Raw genomic sequence first — 18,208 nt, 5'->3', positions numbered from 1 at the left:
AATTATAATAAGTACAAAGGCCATAAACAGTTTAAGTCTAGAACTAAAGTGGGAACAAAACCATAATATAAACAATAATAGTTAACATTAATTAAGATGTACTATGAGCATTCACTCTGTGCCAGGGCTGTTCCAAGCACCTCACACTGTACATATGTTAACACACTGAATCTTCCAAACAATTCAACGAGGTGACTACTATTATTACCCCCATTTTACAGATGAGGAAATATAAGTGTATGGTCAGTCCATTAGTCAGAAGAGAAATGGAGGTAAGAAGAGGAGTGAGAAGGAGAAAGGGAGGGAATGATTACTCCTGTGCACTGGTTACGCTACTGTTCCTATGGGAGGACTGATAAATCCTGAGAACAGCCATCTCAGTACTATAATGGAAATAGTTTTAACCTTACAATTCCCTGAAATGGTCTTAGGAATGCCCAGAGGTTTGCAAATCATACTCTGATCACCACTGCATTAGATGAAGACTATACAGCCAACAGAGCATTAAACCAGGGTTACCTTCTATTCAAGTAAAAGACCTACAGCAACAATTCAAGTTACTGTGAAAAACCACAGCTTAAAATTCTTAATCTACTAAAAAATCTCTAAGGCTAACATTAAATCTTAAATAAAAAATTTCCTCCTTGCATAGGATATATATCCCATAGTGCCAAAACTATCTTTGGTAACGGAGCACACTATTAAATGGTCTCTTAATTTGATGACATAGCTTGTACCATACAATAGCTGAAAGCCCAAAGTACCTGCCAAACTAAAGGAAATTTGCTGGAGAGGTATCACCTAGATCCTACTGGGTTTCACAGGGTTAAGAGGTAAGCAGGATAATATAAATACTAATCTCAGTGAATTCTTAAAAGGACAATTAACAGAGAAAGAAAGAAAAAAGGTAAGGAAAATATTATTCCTAGGTTATGACATCAATGACTAGGGACCTAGCTGATACATACAAGCAGTGTTTTGTAGCATGGTGACAGAACCTGTATACACCGTATTTTTTCTGCAAGTAACTACAAACATATAAAACAAATGGTGTAACTCTCCTTCTTCCTAGAATTTTTAAACTTGGTATCCGAAATTCTCATCTTACTTCGTATAATAAATTTTTAACATACTTATATTCTCAATGCCCTGACTTTCTAATGTGGGAAGACTAATGAGTACTTCAAAGGTAAACCAGGTAATTCATCAATGTGTTGTATTCTCTATGTCACAGAGATGCATTCTCAGACTCTGTATTTTTATTCCAGCTTAGATTAATAAAATAATTTAAGATAATTCATGAATCTGCATTTATAGGCACTTTGTTATAAATAGCCCACTTAATATTTTATTAAAGGACACTTTAATGTAATCAAAGAGTTAAACCAGAGGAGTAATGTTATTCTTTTTATTAAATTATTCCCTACAATAAAAGTAACAATTCTTTCATTTATCATTTCTTACCCAAAAACGTGAATTCTCCAAATCAAAAATCTAAAACTATAGCTCTCAAAACTAAATTAGTCTATTTGGAAATTTTGCTCTAAAGGCTGATCCAGAACAAATAAACAGTGGAAAGAGTTTTTACTAAGTTTTCCAGAAGTTAGTGTTTTTGTTGTTTTTTTTTTAAAAAAGATTTAATTTGAGAGACAGCGAGCACACACGAGCAGCGGGGGAGGGGCAGAGGGGCAAGCCACTCCTCACTGAACGGGGAGCCTGACAACGACCCAATTCCAGGACCCTGAGATCATAACCTGAGCCAAAGTCAGATGCTTAACCAAGTGAGCCACCCAGGTGCCCCTGAAGTTAAGTGTTTCTTATAAGTAAAATAAAGTTTAGCTATCCAATGTGAACATTATTAATGACCAACTGAGACACTAACATGGTTTTCAGGGATAGTTTCTATTTAGAACTCATGACAAAATCTGATAGTTTTTAATTATACAAAAAAAATTCAATGACTACATAAAAGTACAGATCATCTTACCAGTCTTGAGGCATAAGCTTAAGGGGCTGGTCTACTACTCTGTAAGGGACTGTGACACTAATCGCAGTGCCTCCTGGTTGCATCTGATCTTTTCTTCTCTGTATTAAAGTTTCATTTTCTCGTTGGCAGCCTTGTTTCTTCTTTTCATCTGATGGGACAAATCTTTGAAAAAACAGATGAGAAAAGGTCAAATGTTTCAATGTGATACAAATGGGAAAATAAATTATACTGAAAGTTTTAAAGCAAACTTTTTCTTTTTTTTTTAATGAACCTGCTCTGCATGTACAGATCACAATGTGTGGAGTATAATCTCTCCTTTCCATGACAGTACTCAGCTCACACAGGCCGTAAGTTGGTGTTTATGTCTGTGTCTCTCTCACACACACACAATTTTTATTAATTCATCTAGCACTTAACATTTTCCAAAGTTACATAAAAGACCATACTAATCCTTGATTTTTCCAATGCTAGTAGAAGGAAATTTTATTATAAATCAAAAGGTCACTTGACATGAAGATGATGGAGCTTTTCCCCAGATAGGTGACTTAGCCTAAGAGCATCACAAAACACCCCTTTTCATGGATTGTGACTTAGCAAAATTAGGAAAATGCTATCCAATTTCAGGGTTGCTTTGCAAATTTTAAAGGAGGAATTAAATAAGTATATGCCAACTGTCTTAGTATAAATACTGCTAGTTATTTAGTAAATTACCAACTCTACCATGGGATTCAATTCTCCACTGTACTAACAACAGATATTCTCAAAAATAATTTAGCAATCTGCAGCAATCTGCAGCTCTAGATTGTTGGTATTCACAAAGCATTTCAAAATGGTCTTTTAAAAATATGCATACTCCTAATACACACTCTATTAGCATATTTTATCAGCTATGGTCTGGCACTACCAATTAAATGGGGGCAATGCAGTCATTACATTGAGACTCATTCAGCTTCTAAAGTTTAAGACAGATAAATGGAATGGACGGGATGCATGAGAGCTTGCACTTGGTAGAGTCCTTTGAAAAATTTCAATATCACATGCTGAATTCATCACTGGTAATACTAGTCTTGTACTCATGAAAGTTTTTAGTAGATGGTGATTGTGATAAACTGTACTTCATTTCTGAGCTGTTTTCATATCCATGGCAAATCTGATGGAAAAGTTAAGATTTCCGTATCATTTAAAAACCTCCACCAGATAATCATTTTACTACCTATTGATTTTGGTTATTTATTAATCAAGTCCACTTAGAAAATGCCAAATGTAATACTAACACTGAATAATTAAACACTTTAAAATTAACAGACATGCATTGTTGGAAACAGTTTTCATATAAAACAACAAAAATGTATCAAGTGAACAGTGATACATTGTGCTAAGTTATACAATATACATAGTTGTAAAAAAAAAAAAAAGTCACTGCCCCCTTGAAGCTTACATTCCAGATACAAAGTGGTCTCACTGCCAAGAGAAAGATGCTTTATCTCAGTCTATATCTAGATGGGATTAAAATGTTTACATTCTTAAATATAATACTGCATCTCACTCTTTTCTAGCTTTTGAAATTTTAAATGTTGTAAAAGTATAAAATTACTTATGCAAAATTACTTACAATCTTTAATGAATTATTATATACGTACAAATGAGTGATCTATAATATCCAACTTTTAAAATAAGTCTATTAAACACCTAATTCACTTCTAATACATTAAGAAATGAGTTACATAGCATTTGCATGTTCACATATTTGTTGATGTTTTACTAAATTCAGAGTCATTAACATGGTACTTTAACTATCATCCTGTAATTTTTAAATGCTCTAGTATTTTAATTTCTGAATATATCTAGGTCTTTAGAATAGTAGCCTTCACTGCAGTAAAATGCAGCTGTTTTTCAAAATGTTTTTCAGCCTTGATCTCATGTAGTAACATAAGGATCGATCTTCTATCCTACTCTCCTAAACTTAAAGTTCGAATAACAATGTAGATTTCTCTATTCATGGAAGGTACTAGCAAACTAATTAAACTTAAGCCTTTTTTTTTTTTTTTTTACTGTATTTCCCTGGGATCCTGGAGTAAGAAATAAAGCCTAAATTCTGCTCAAGGGAGGGAATCTAACATAAATTCCTTCTTTCACAAAGGTTGGATTCTCAGGGATTAAATTCAATATAATGGTAAGCTAGAAATAAACCCACTGCCCACTCTTTTTCCTGTACCCCACCCCTAGCCCTTATTAACACCCTAGCAACCGCAAGGAAAATCAAATCTCAGAATTGTAAATTGGCCCTCACTTGAATTTGAGGCAAGAATTAAGCACCCTGACCACAATAATAAACACATTATCCAAGCCAGGCCAATGAGACTTAAACCTGGAATTTTTGCTGGAATTATTGGGAACCAGGCACTATCTTTCTACTGTGATCAGTAACCTGGAGTTTTTGATAATCCTCTTTGACCCTGAAAAGGGAGAACCTGAGAGATGGAGAGACCAAACTCCTGATTATATCATTTTAGCACTAAGTCTAGCTGTCAGAAGCCAGGACTGTTCAGTCACGTTAAGTCAATAAAGTATTTTTTTATAAAGCTACTTTGAGTTGGTATTTATCATTTACAACTAAAGATGTTCTAACAAATATAACCAGAATTGCACAACTGATGTGATGGATGAATATATGTGATTTGGAGAAATATTATGATGTCCACTGACTTATCCAATATTTGCAACTATTTATTCCACTCTACATTCCATGAGTAAAGGAGTGTGGGTGATGATATGACTAAAGTAATTACTATTTAAACAAGTACAGTTCTACTGAAATAATTTTATTAGTATTGTCAAAGAATAAAATTCAAATAAATGATATAGCTAAATAGATTACAGACTTTATGTTATTTTAAAAACAGAGCAAGTTTATGAACATTTCCCAGGTTAAAAATATAGTTTTCCTTTTTCCTAAATAAAAGAAGTTAGAATTTGGAAAGTAGAGAAAAGAAAAAGCAACAATGCATGTTTAAAAACCTCAAACTGAGAATTTAATTTAAAGTGATGTAATATTGGCAATGCTCCCAGGTACTTAGCAAACACAAATGTAAACCTTTTCTGGATTACCCCTCCCCCACCTTCATTTTAAATTCCAAGGAAAATGAACAGTAAATAAGACAATGAAAAACATTAAATGTACTAAACTAAACACACAAGGAAATGAGAGGCACCATGAAAGAAACTACTGTCAAAAGAAAAAGATAACTAAGGACTTCTAATAATGCAATTATCAAAGATCAAAGCTTATAAAACAAGATTGCAAATATGGACAGGAGAAAAAAATACTTTTAAAAAGATCAAAGATCTGAAAAAGAACTACAGAGAACCACTAAAATTGAAAAAGTCCCAGAAAGAGAAGAGAAAAGGGGCGGGAGGGATACACAGGTAAAGGGCCAGGACTCAGAACTGACAAAAAACACAAATTCATACACTTAATTCTAATGAATCCTAAAGTGGGATATATAAGAAATCTACATCTACGTTGAACAGATAAACAAATTTAAAATGGTCTTTAAAATAACCAGGTAAAGCAGATTTCCTTCATAGGACTGATTATCACACTAACAGGTGACCTATGAACCAATACAGGAAGCTAGAATGTAGTGCAACAGTATCTTAAAAGCAACGAGAAAAGAAAAAAAGAAACTGTATTTGTTTTCCAAAGTGGTTGAATCCTTTTGCACTAACTGTGGCTGTTGGGAACAAACTATTCATGGTCCAGAGTAAACTCCAGTAAATGTTCTGCCTTCTTCTTCCCCAGGCCTCAGGTAGTTTTCTCTACCTGAATGAATGTGCTCAGTAGTATTTGACTAAATGTGAGGGGAACCCTACCCTCTAGATATATTCGAAGCACTCTCTCCATGCAATCTCTCTTCTGGAACTCTGTCCTCTATCATCATGGCCAGAATCATGAGTGCCATCCAATCATTTTATTTCAATAAACTTATAGTCCTACTAAAACTTCTCTCAAGATCACATTTATAGGGCGCGTGGGTGGCTCAGTCGTTAAGCGTCTGCCTTCGGCTCAGGTCATGATCAGTCCCACATCGGGCTCCCTGCTCTGTGGGAAGCCTGCTTTTCCCTCTCCCACGCCCCCTGCTTGTGTTCCTGCTCTCGCTATGTCTCTCTCTGTCAAAAAAATAAATAAAATCTTTAAAAAAAAAAAGATCACATTTATAATTATATGTAAAATGTATTTATTAATACTTTCATAATATAACCTTAATTTTGTTATTTAGGGATGTTAGAGGTTATGGTAGGTTTTGTTCTGTTTCATTTATTTATTGACGGGCTAAAAAATTGAAAAATCCTTAATTTTACATGAAACCAAATAAAATCTGTGCCAAATGAGCTATGGGGTACAGCCAGTACTATAATTGTGTGGAGGAGGTTTCAATTATGCATTAATTACATAGCGAAGCCTCCAGCTGACTCACACTGTAGGGGAGATGTCAGTTGCAATGAGGTGTTAAACAATGAAGGGAGTGTTTTATACTTAAATTAGGCTCAGTCTATCCTAAGAATGTGGTGTATTTAATTATTTGGTTTCTCTGTTGTGAGCTTAAGGAGAAAAACACTAAAATTTACTTTGTGATTTCTTTGCATTGTTTACTATCTTCCATTATAAATAATATTTAAGATTTAGATTTGTAATACATTCAGATGAGCACCATAAAGGTTCTGGAAAATGAAAAACTAAAGGCAGAATTTGTTTTAACATTCCAAAAACTTACTGCGAATTTTCTGTAACCATTAAGGTATATTTATAAAAAATAGAAATACCTGTCAATTACTAAAAATTGTTAAGAGTTGGAAATACCAAATTTACAAATCATAAAAATCAAAGAACTACAAAGGGCCTTAAACACCTGATCCAAATACAGTTAGTGCAAAAAATGCAATACCAACTATAATGACACTTCACAGGAACTAAAATCAAATCCCAGATACAGATACAACTATCATATATCAAAGAAGGAATTTGAAATTAGACATAAATACACTAAATGAATTCACAGCTTGTGCAAACACACACAAAAACCAAAATTTGAATTCCAAGTACATAAGTCTGCCATTCTCCAAATTATCAATGTGTTCCTCCCTCCTTTTCTGTTTCCTAGACATTTATTTAATATCCATTACTGGGCAAACACTGTTTTCAACAATGGAGGTACAAATAACAATAAAGTAACAAGCCCTTTTCTCTAATGAATTCACAATTTAGTTGGAACTGTGAATTCCAACTGGGTGTCAGACTGTAAAACACAGAAGCCATCACAAAACAAAAACAAAAATATAGATGCCTATCATACTTCACAGAATATAAACAATGAAAAAACTACTCCTGTATACTCATTAGAAGGTGGAAAGCAGACACATGAATGCTCCAACAAAAACTAACAAAAATTTTAAAGCAGTTAATGAAATCCATTTTTTTGCATGGGTCTGACACAGTTTCAGTTACATATTCAAATTTCAAGGAAGGCCAAAATGATCATATTTCTTATTCACCCAATTGTAGATGACTTGAGGAATTACTTGAGTAATTCATAACACTGTAAGAACACTAAACAATAAAAGCCTAATGAAATATAAAACATAAGAAGTCCTTCTTTCCCAACTGGTAATGGAAAAAAGCTCAGTGAAAATTTCATTCAAAAGTACTAAAGAAAAATACTCTATAGATATATTTGTGCCACATTACATACATTTTTTTTATAAAGCTATTTAAGTCATAAGGTACTTAAATTCAATTCTGCATTTGGTAAAACCTGAAATCAAGTTTTATAATTCATTTTGTATCTCATTTTTAGTCATAAGTTATTGTAGAAGCAGTAGGATTTTCTTTTTTGGAGGTCAGGTTGCTATTGTTTTCTTTCTTCAAGAATTGTAATTGTTATTTACTGAGAAAGAAGGCAGAGCATTCACATTCTTTTTTTGGATATTAATTATGTTACTGACTGAAAATATTTTCCTTTTTTTTTTTTTCTAAATATTTTATTTATCCATTTGAGAGAGAGAGAATGAGAGAGAGAGAACACATGAGAGGGGATAGGGTCAGAGGACGAAGCAGACTCCCTGCCGAGCAGGGAGCCCGATGCGGGACTCGATCCTGGGACTCCAGGATCATGACCTGAGCCGAAGGCAGTCGCTTAACCAACTGAGCCACCCAGGCGCCCTGAAAATATTTTCCTAATTACCACTAAAAATACTTAACAAGAATTTTCAATGTTAGACCAAATTACAAAATATTGTTACTATAATTAACAGTGAATATAAGGCCCTGAATATTGCAGAAGAGTATTTTGCTCCAGAATAAAACCCAATTTCTTTTTGTAAAATTTATTTATTTTAGAGAAAGAGAGAGACAGAGACAGACAGAGTGCAAGCACGCATGTGAGGTGGGGTGGGTCCTCAAGCGGACTCCACCAAGCACAGAGCCCAATGCCAGGCTCCATCTCACAACCTGAGCTGAAATCAAGAGTCAGGCACTTTAAATGAATAACCCACCAGGCGCCCCTAAAGCCCAATTTCTTAATCTGAATGTCTGTTAAGAATCTCCATTATCAAAGGTTAAAATAACTAAGCTGGTCTTTGGGAGACCTGGTTATAGTTCCTGCTCTGCATCTAACAACCAGAGTAGTCTTTTTATCTCTTGCCATTTTCACTGAGAGTAAGAAGGTATTCTGACAATCCTTTTTAGGTCTCAAAATCTAGAAAATAGGGACGCCTGGGTGGCTCAGCTGGTTAAGCGACTGCCTTCGGCTCAGGTCATGATCCTGGAGTCCCTGGATCGAGTCCTGCATTGGGCTCCCTGCTCGGCAGGGAGTCTGCTTCTCCCTCTGACCCTCCCCCCTCTCATATGCTCTCTCTCTCTCATTCTCTCTCTCATAAATGGATAAAATCTTAAAAAAAAAAAAAATCTAGAAAATAATAAATTTCAAGTATTTCCTTAGATTATTAAAAAAAACATCACTACAGTTATGTACGTTCTCACTAACACATTATTTGTGAGAGGAGCTAGGTGAAGTTTTTAATGGCTAATATATTATTGCTGAGGTCTAATTTGATTTTGAACTTATCTTCAAGATGTGATTTGTTTGTAAGTGAGTGTCAAAGAAAATTATACTTTTCACTATACTCTCAATAATAAGGCATTAAAATTGGGTTTTATACTAAATGCTGGAACATATTTTATTTCTCATCAGTTGCAACAAATGACTCCCAACACAGTCATGTGAGCTCCAAGAAGATTGAGCTTGCAGTATATTATCTACACAAAGCACTTTGATTTTTAGTTTTTGCTCTATAGTGTTGAATGAATAAACTCAGTATAGACAGATTAAATACACCTTATAAAATTCCAGTTCCAGTAATTATAAAAACCCTTCCAAGAAATGTCAGATAAAATATAACAAACACCTGAAATGTATAGCTGAGCTGGAAAGAAAATAGTCATGGGCCAGAAATCACTGGTGCTTCAGTGGATGAAAAAGGAAGAAAGGAACACACCCTTGAGACTTGGTTTTTACCACCCACACAAAGGAAGGACACAAAGAAACTAGACCTGGAATCTTACAAGAGATAAACAATCAACAAAAGGATGAACTGGGGGGGGGGGGGGGGGATTGCAATTAAGTTCTAAGGAAGTATATCCACTTCCTTAGAGAGGGAGAGAACTGGAATTTGTTTTAGAACTTCCCTCAAGCTCTTTAGGAAAAAGTCAAAACAAAACAACTCATATTAAAAATAAACATAATAGTATCCTTTTCATTAGAACTTTTGCCAAAAATTTCTGTAACTTTCCCTAAAGAATCCAAAGAGAAAAGAATATACAGCAGACCCCTGAACAACACTGGTTTAAAGTGCATGAGTCCACTTATACATGGATTTTTGGTTTGGTTTTGTTTTTTTTCCAATAAATGCAACACAGTACTTGGGTGCCTGTTGGCTCAGTCGGTTAGCATATGTCTTCAACTCAGGTCATGGTCCCAGGGTCCTGGGATTGAGCCCCGAATCAGGCTCCCTGATCAGCAGGGAGTCTACTTCTCCTTTTCTCTCTGCCCTCGCCCCCACCTGGCTCATGCTCGCTCACTCTCTCAAATAAATAAATAAAATCTCTTTATAAAAATACAATAATGTAAGTGTATTTTCTCTTCCTTGTGATTTTTTTAACATTCTTTTCTCTAGCTTACTTTATTGTACAGAATAGTATATAATACATATGAGATACAAAATATGTGTTAATTGACTGTTATGTTATATGTAACATATTATCAGTAAGGTGTCCATCAACATTAGGCTATTAGGAGTTAAGTTTCTGCAGGAGTCAAAAGCTGTATGTAAATTTTTGATTGTGCTGGGGATCAGCACCTTAAACCCCTATATTGTTCAAGTACTCTGTACGTTGCTTTGAAAATTATACTTGAGACTATCTATATAAAGCCTACAGCACAGAAACTGAAATTGTTTTCTCCAACTAAGGAATACCAAATTCTTAACTAATTCTCAAAGATATCTCCATATCCAGTGAAAACAAGAGTTTAACAAATGACTTACTTCAGGTCCTGTAGAAGGTCCTTTGCATTAAGCATGGTTATTAAAGAGGTGGTAGCGGCAGGAATTATGATAATGGGTGTTCGAGATCCTGTAAAGACAAAATTATAAAGGTAGCAAATATGTTGTTATTATTATTAAAAGAAATAGTTACTTTTGCAATTGATAAATTTGTAATCCTAACTCCCTTGAGCTAACGAAATATTTTAAGTCAACAGTGATATTCAAAATATTTAGTAATCAGTATGACCTGAGTACTGATTAATCAGAATGGATACCATGCACAAACATCTAATATAACTGCACAAGCAAGATATTAGCCTTCGTTTTTTAATTTGGCTTATTCACTTTTACTTTTTATTTTTAAATTTTTTTTTTTAAGTTTTATCTTTATTTAAGTAATCTCTACACCCAACATGGGGCTCGAATTCATGATGCTGAGATCAAGAGTCACGTGCTCTTCCGAATGAGACAGCCAGGTGCCCCTACTTTTACTTTTTAAAATAAGTTTAAAATCATATGCACAACCTCACCTTTCTTCTGATTTGGGGGAGGTCTTGCTTGAGAAACTGTTAAAGAGAGGAAAAAAAGAAACTGAGTATTACAAAATCACATTCTTATTTTCAAATTTACAAAGCAACTAAGGCCTAAAAATTTAAATTACATATGACTAGTTAAAAAATTTTAAAATATATTGCAATCTTCTCAAATGATATCAATCTTCTCAATTTATTTCTCTGTTTCACAAAAATACTAAAATGCCTTATCATTATTCAACAATCTATTGTAACAAAGCGGATATAACTACATTGCTAGACTCTGAGTATCTACATTAATGGATATTAAAGTCTAGCAAAAGAAGCAAATAGTTTCTTAATTAACTAACAGCCAATGTAGTAAATGCAAAAACATGTAACAATGGCGGGAAAGGCTGGAAGGAGGAAATGTGCTTAACTATTTGGGAGGGAAAAGAAAGGCATTATTGGGAACTAAGACCTAAAATATTTCTTACCATTTTTCTCTCTCTTTTCATATGATCTTTGTTCATTAGAAGACAACATTACAGGCAATGAGTCATGTGAAGGTCTATATTATTTTGAATTGCCCATATTATTTTTTTTAAGATTTTATTTATTTATTTGAGAGAGGGGGGAGGGAGACAGTGAGACCAGGAGGCAGAGGGAGAGAGAATCTGAAACAGAGTCAGTGCTGAGAGTCCAACACTCAACTGACTAAGCCACCCAGGCGTCCCCAGTTGCCCATATTATTAGTAATTGTGAATGTAGGGGAGCTGGGTGGAGGGATGGGGTAATTGGGTGATGGGCATTGAGGGCACGTGATGTGATGAACACTGGGTGTTATATGTAGCTGATGAATTATTGAACTTTACATCTGAAACTAATGATGTATTATATGTTGGCTAATTGAATTTAAATTAAAAAAATGTGAATGTATGTTATAAAAACACAAATATTCATCTTTTCATTATTTGTTTATATAACAGACTTTATAATTCACAGAAATATTTGCTGGTAAAATAACAGCAACACCAGCCTGGTTCAAGATTAATAAATTTTAGAATTTAAAAATGCTGTACATTCAATTTTCAGATTTTACATGTACAATATTTATTGACTGCTTCCTATGTGTCATGTACTGTATTAAAACTTCCATTTTCTTAAATCACAAAAATAAAAATTCTAGGAGATTTAAAATTCTAACTCAACATCAGTTGTTAAAAACAGATTACCATTTTTAAAGGGACATATTCATTTTGGGAACGTGTTCTTTTTTAAAGCAGTGAAATGCTACATTTTAACTTAATACTGTGTACTCCTTTGTATAGCTACTTATTGTGATAAAATTTTATGGAGTCCAACAGTATGACTCTTCCAGTCACAAAGCAGAGAAAAATATATATAAATACAAGTTCACACACATACATATTTATTATAGTGTTTTCATCTCTCTCTTCTTGCTAAGGAAAAAAACACTAAAGCTTTCTTAAATCATTTTTAGAAATAGGACTCATGGAAACACCTGATTAGCTCGATAGCATCATTTGGAATATAATACATTCTCAGTAAGTATTTGGTGTTTGTTGGAGGGATAAAGTAATGACAGGATGGATAGATTTGGATAAACAGGAGATAGGACTTGCTAAGAAAATAAGTAAGGGGAACAACAAAAAAGAAATTTTTGCCTGAAACACCACTGGTTTGGTTAAAGCAGCCCACAGTGGGCTCAGGAATTTAGGAAAAGATTCACTAAATTCAAGGGTGAGAAGACCCCATGTAAGAAAAAGACAAAATATAAAAGCACACATATTAAAATTTAGAGACTTAGTAAAAAGTAATTACAAAAGAATATAAATAGGTTCCCTGGTTAAGTAAGGACCAAGGCACAGACACGATGACAAACACACTATACTAAGCTTGATTTAGTGGGAGAGAGGAGGAAAGGGCAGAATAACACCAGTCCATATGGCAAATGATTAAGAGCAAGAATCTGTACTCAGACGATCTCAATTACTATCTCCATTTTGCCACTTCCTAGGCAAATTACCCTGGCAAACTGAATTGATAGACCATTCAGTCTCAGTTGTCCTCAACTATAAAACAGTAATAATAGTTTCTACATCTTGAAACTGTTATGAGAAGCTTAAAAACAACAATGCTGGTTAAGTCCTTAATCAGGTCTTGGCCCATATTTAATATTCAGCGAACCCTGTGGCTCTAGGTGATCCTAAATGCTCCTACTTCTAGTAACACTACCACTACCTTCAGCAAATTCCATGACTGAAAATTTACCAAGCTGATAAGTAATTATTATTGATTGCTATGTTTGATTTCTAATATAATTACAGTCTTCACTTAAATATTCACAGCCTTATGCAGAAGCCCCTCTTATTATTATAAATAAAACAAATAGTCCCTGCCCTCAAAACCCTTCAGTTAAGTAGGGGAGTCAGACCATAAATAAGCAAGCATACAAACACATATAACAAATTTGAACATGTAATATTAAGGAACAAAAGGCGTGTACACTGACAGAAAAGTGTCCTTTGGATAGAATGCTTAGAGAAAGCCTCTCAAAGAAAGTGGCATTTAAGCTGAAATTTAAAGGATGAAAAGGAGCCAATTTGCAAGGAATAGTGGAGGAATAGCCCAGGTTAGAGGTAGGAATGTGAGCAAATGCCAAAGACAGAAAGAAACTGCTGTGATTAAGGAACTGCAAATGTATAGACTAAAGGGACAAAAGAAAGAGTGGCAGGAAATGAGGTTAAAAATATATTCAAGAACCAATTCACATAAGGCTTTCTAGGCAACGTTAAATTTGCATTTAAGTGCCACTGGAAAACCCTGTAACTTCTAAGCCAGAAAGTGACATAATTTGATTTTCATGTCACATCTTCTGTAAAGGAAAAACAATAGATTTAGATAAGGAATCAAAAGGGGACAAGCATGAAAGCAGAAAGCTCAGTTAGGACTATTAACAACAGTCCACGGTGGTGCTACTCAAATTAGTTGTAAAGATAGGAGGGTTTTTTTTTACTATTTTAAATTTCCAATCCAAGGTCAAGTGAATAAAATGCAGTAACAATGAATTATTAGAAAATGATCATGCACTTGGATGTTGTGACAGTATTGTATTCTCAATTTCTATATGTATCTTGTTGGAAGCCAGAAATAGGTCATGGACTAACACTTCAGGAAGCACTGGTCTAGAGAAATGATAATGGTTTAGACTTAAGTTGTGGTAGTAGAGATAAAAAGACAAATTTGAAACACAGAAAAGGTAAATTTGACAGAAGTCACTGACCTATTAGATGAGAGCAATAAGCATATGTGAAAAGTGAATAATGAAGAATAACTCCTGAACTTTTTTGCTCAAGAAACAGAGGTGCCATTTATTCATGAAGAAGACACCTGGGATAAAACATCAGGGAACAAAGGTTTTACATCAGTTTTAAGATACCTATGGCATATCCAAATGTTAAACAGTTTATATAAGATATCAGAGATAAGAAGAGATGTCTGATTTGGAGATACAAATTTGAAAATCATCAGTGCATAGATGTAAAACTATGGAATGAGATACTAGAACCAGCACAATCTTTTTAAAATATACAAAGGGTGGGGCATCTGGGTGGCTCGGTCAGTTAAGCGTCCACCTTCGACTTGGTCATGATCTCAGGGTCCTGGGATCGAGTCCTGCATCGGGTTCCCTGCTCAGCAGGGAGTCTGCTTCTCCCCCTACCCTTCCAACCTGCTCCTGATCTCTCTCACTCCCTCTCTCTCAAATAAAGAAAATATTTTAAAAATTAAATAAATAAGTAATAAATAAATAAAATATACAAGGGGCTAATTCTCTCTCTCAATCTTATATGTAAAGCAGATAAACTAGAGCGGTAGTCCACCTACCCATTTCAGGCAATCTATGAAATAAAAGTAAAAAATTAAAGCTGGAGAAGTATGCACTGTATATGCATGAGAAAGAGATAGGAAGCTGGGATATGTGAAAGAGATTTAATCTAGAAAGAAAATGACAGTAAAGTACAGGACTATGGCTTACCAAAGGCTTATCCTTCCTAATCCACTGAAAAACATGTGCTTTTTGTTAGTTACATTCTCTAAATGAATGTTTAGAAGTTGGGAATAACTGCAGACACTTTCAAATATCAAATTTACCCAGGGACTTGCCTGACACAATTAGTGCTAGATAAAAATGTGGTGAAAGAATAATAAAAAGGAAAAATTAATCAATAATGGAACTCCATATTTGAGTTGCCCCACTGAAGAGGTAAACAAAATGGTGGTTCAGTCCCTCATTTGGACTCTACCTACAAATAGCAGTTATAAATGCATAATCTCTCATCTGTAACATATTACACTGCCAGACAGGTTTGAGCATTCATATTTTTTTCAATTTTGAAAAGATAACATAAGTGAACATGTCATATATTACACAATCTCTTTGAAATTGGGCAGCATCCCATAAGCAAATACAATAAATATTTCTACAGCAAAAGAAAAATTCACTAATCAAGACAAAGATGACAAACTGCTTAATAGCCACTAAAATCAGTTTTTATTCATAAATGAGTGCTAAAAACTTGTGGAAAAGGAAGAGGGGATCTCACATGGATGGGGATCAGAATATTTGTTCTGAGATATTAATTCACATTAATGTCAATCAGTTTAATTGCCAGTGTACCTTGGTGGAACAATTGAAAAAGAATAATAGAATATTAAGAGTTGAAAAGACACAGCACTCCTTAGTTTACATATGATCTTCCCCAAGGTCACAAAACTGGCTGGTAGAATCCAGCTCCCTTAACTTCATTTTATCACACGGTACATTTGAACAACCTAGTTTATTTAGATATTAGTGCCTCCCCCTACACCTTTCCTTGTCTGCCAAATGATTTTGAGAAAACGTGAAATGACAATTTTACATTACACAACACAAAAGTGGGTTTAGAAACCTCCAGTGGTGATTTCTCCCCTTTTACACCATTTCTGAATTTCTAATGTGATCCTCTTTAGACTGACCAACTATAGCCTCCCATCCCTCCCTTACAGAAAAACAATTCTGTATCAGTCATTCAGCTGCCTCTACAATATCCCTCTATTTCACAGGTTGTATTTTTTGGGCCCAACTGAGTCTGGCAATTCCTACTGCCTTCGCTTTTTCTTCCTTCCTAAAAGAACTCCTTCTGAGCTTTTCCTAGTTTCTGGCACCTTGTACATACATGGAAGGCATTCAACTAATATTTACTGAATTTAATTGTTCTTCCTTATACTCTTACAGTGGCTTCTGGTAAGGTCCTCTCTACTTAAAAAACAGTCCCACAGTCCTGCTATCTGAAATAAATTTATCCAATGTGCTCAAAATTTAACACTCCTGACAATGAAGCACTCCTCTTCTCCACTCATCCTCAAAAACAGGAATGATAAAGATTCCACACAGATCCACTGTGATAAGGAAAGGAAAGGAAGAAGGAAAGGAAAGGAAAGGAAGGGAAAGGAAAGAAAAGAAAAGGAAAAGAAAAGAAAATACTAGTCATGTCAAAATCCGGATGTATGGATCCAGGACACATTCCAATATAAAATCATTCCAATATAAGCCACATATATTAATATCATATTTCTAAAGTGCTTCCAGAAATATTTAGTATGTATAATTTACATAATTTTAGAGTTAGCGTGTAAACATACTATGAATAAAAACACATCCAAATCTACAATATTGATACTGCCAAATTTAAGAGGCTGATCACCCAATTAAATTCTTGCCTGTGCCTTTCCAATCCTTTTCATTTTCTTCATAGCCATATTCAATACCACTGATGAGGTAAAAAAGACACATGGTATAGCCTAACACTATAATTATACTAAATGTAAAAACACCAAAATCAAACCCAAAACACTTAAAATGAATATATTGTTGGTATCTACATGCATTTATAAAGATCAACCTTTTTAGGAACTAGGAAGAGGGAAGAAAAATATTTCCAAAATAACTTCAATAATCCCTATGCTTACCACACATTTTACAAAACTGATTACAGAATCTTATATGCTCAAGAACAAACACATCTGAAATTCTAAGCATAAAAGCTGCCAACAGTCTATTAAAATTATGGTGTTGTGCTTCCAACAGGGGAGGAAAAATCACATCCATATGTACTCTCACACAAGAAGTGGTGAGGGATGTGTACATATGCATAGCTTTTTTTTTTAAAGATTTTATTTATTTATTTGAGAGAGAGCGAGAGAGAAAAACAGCATGAGAGGGGATAGAGTCAGAGGGAGAAGCAGACTCCCTGCCGAGCAGGGAGCCCGATGCGGGACTCGATCCCAGGACTCCGGGATCATGACCTGAGCCGAAGGCAGTCACTTAACCAACTGAGCCACCCAGGCGCCCATATACATAGCTTTTTAAAACATTTTTCTAAGATCTTAAAAACATTTTCTAAAAAATTTTCTTTAATTCTTCAACTCTACCTATTTGTTCAAGTAAATGTTCCTATATTACTTTGTAAATACTTTAAAGTAAAATTTCAATTCCTTCAAAGCACTGTACATATCAAAAAAAATTTCATTGTGACCATTAAAAAAACAACAAAAAATCCCCCAAAGTTTTGTATTTTACCTGGTCTTGGTACTGGCTGTGCCGCAGGAGCCTGAGTCTTACGGGCCGATGCACCTTCCTTTAAAAGAATAAAAATTGACACATGATGTTAGAATTCCTTTACATAATAAACACGTCCATTTAATTACTGCAAAGAAATTCCGTATCTCCTTGTCTCTCAATCAGTCCCTCCACTGAACATCCTATGATCCTAAGCATTAAACACACACACACACACACACACACACACACACAAAAAAGCACAAAAAACAAAAACACCTCCCTTATCTTTTATGCTATCGGTCATGAGGTAATAATAGGAATATTTAGTAGAAAATAAATTTAAACTGTTACCATACAGTAGTTATTGTAAGCATGTAACATTTTTCAAATATTTAATGATTTGCTTAATTGTTGACAATTTTAATATTTGCTTAAACGTTATTACCCATTTTAAAATCAAGTCAATCTTTTTTCCATTAAACA

The 18,208-nt window shown here is 34.4% G+C and overlaps 1 protein-coding gene across 2 annotated transcripts in view; it reads right to left on the bottom strand.

Annotated features, from left to right (window-relative positions):
* The window catches only part of CDC73 (cell division cycle 73), a 113,255-nt gene that overhangs the window by 14,840 nt on the left and 80,207 nt on the right, over positions 1-18,208 (bottom strand). For both annotated transcript variants that reach the window (XM_035010158.1, XM_035010159.1), the window contains exons 11-14: positions 17,744-17,801; positions 11,119-11,154; positions 10,589-10,676; positions 1,988-2,149 (exon numbers count right to left, since the gene is read on the bottom strand). In XM_035010158.1, coding sequence (XP_034866049.1) covers positions 1,988-2,149; positions 10,589-10,676; positions 11,119-11,154; positions 17,744-17,801 — 344 coding nt within the window. The remainder of the gene's footprint in view (positions 1-1,987; positions 2,150-10,588; positions 10,677-11,118; positions 11,155-17,743; positions 17,802-18,208) is intronic.

Source organism: Mirounga leonina, unplaced genomic scaffold, assembly GCF_011800145.1.
Source record: "Mirounga leonina isolate KUSES-001 unplaced genomic scaffold, KU_Mleo_1.0 Mir_154, whole genome shotgun sequence".
Lineage (NCBI taxonomy): Eukaryota > Metazoa > Chordata > Mammalia > Carnivora > Phocidae > Mirounga > Mirounga leonina.
Note: the sequence above shows the minus strand (reverse complement) of the source record. Positions and strands in the feature narration are given on the sequence as shown.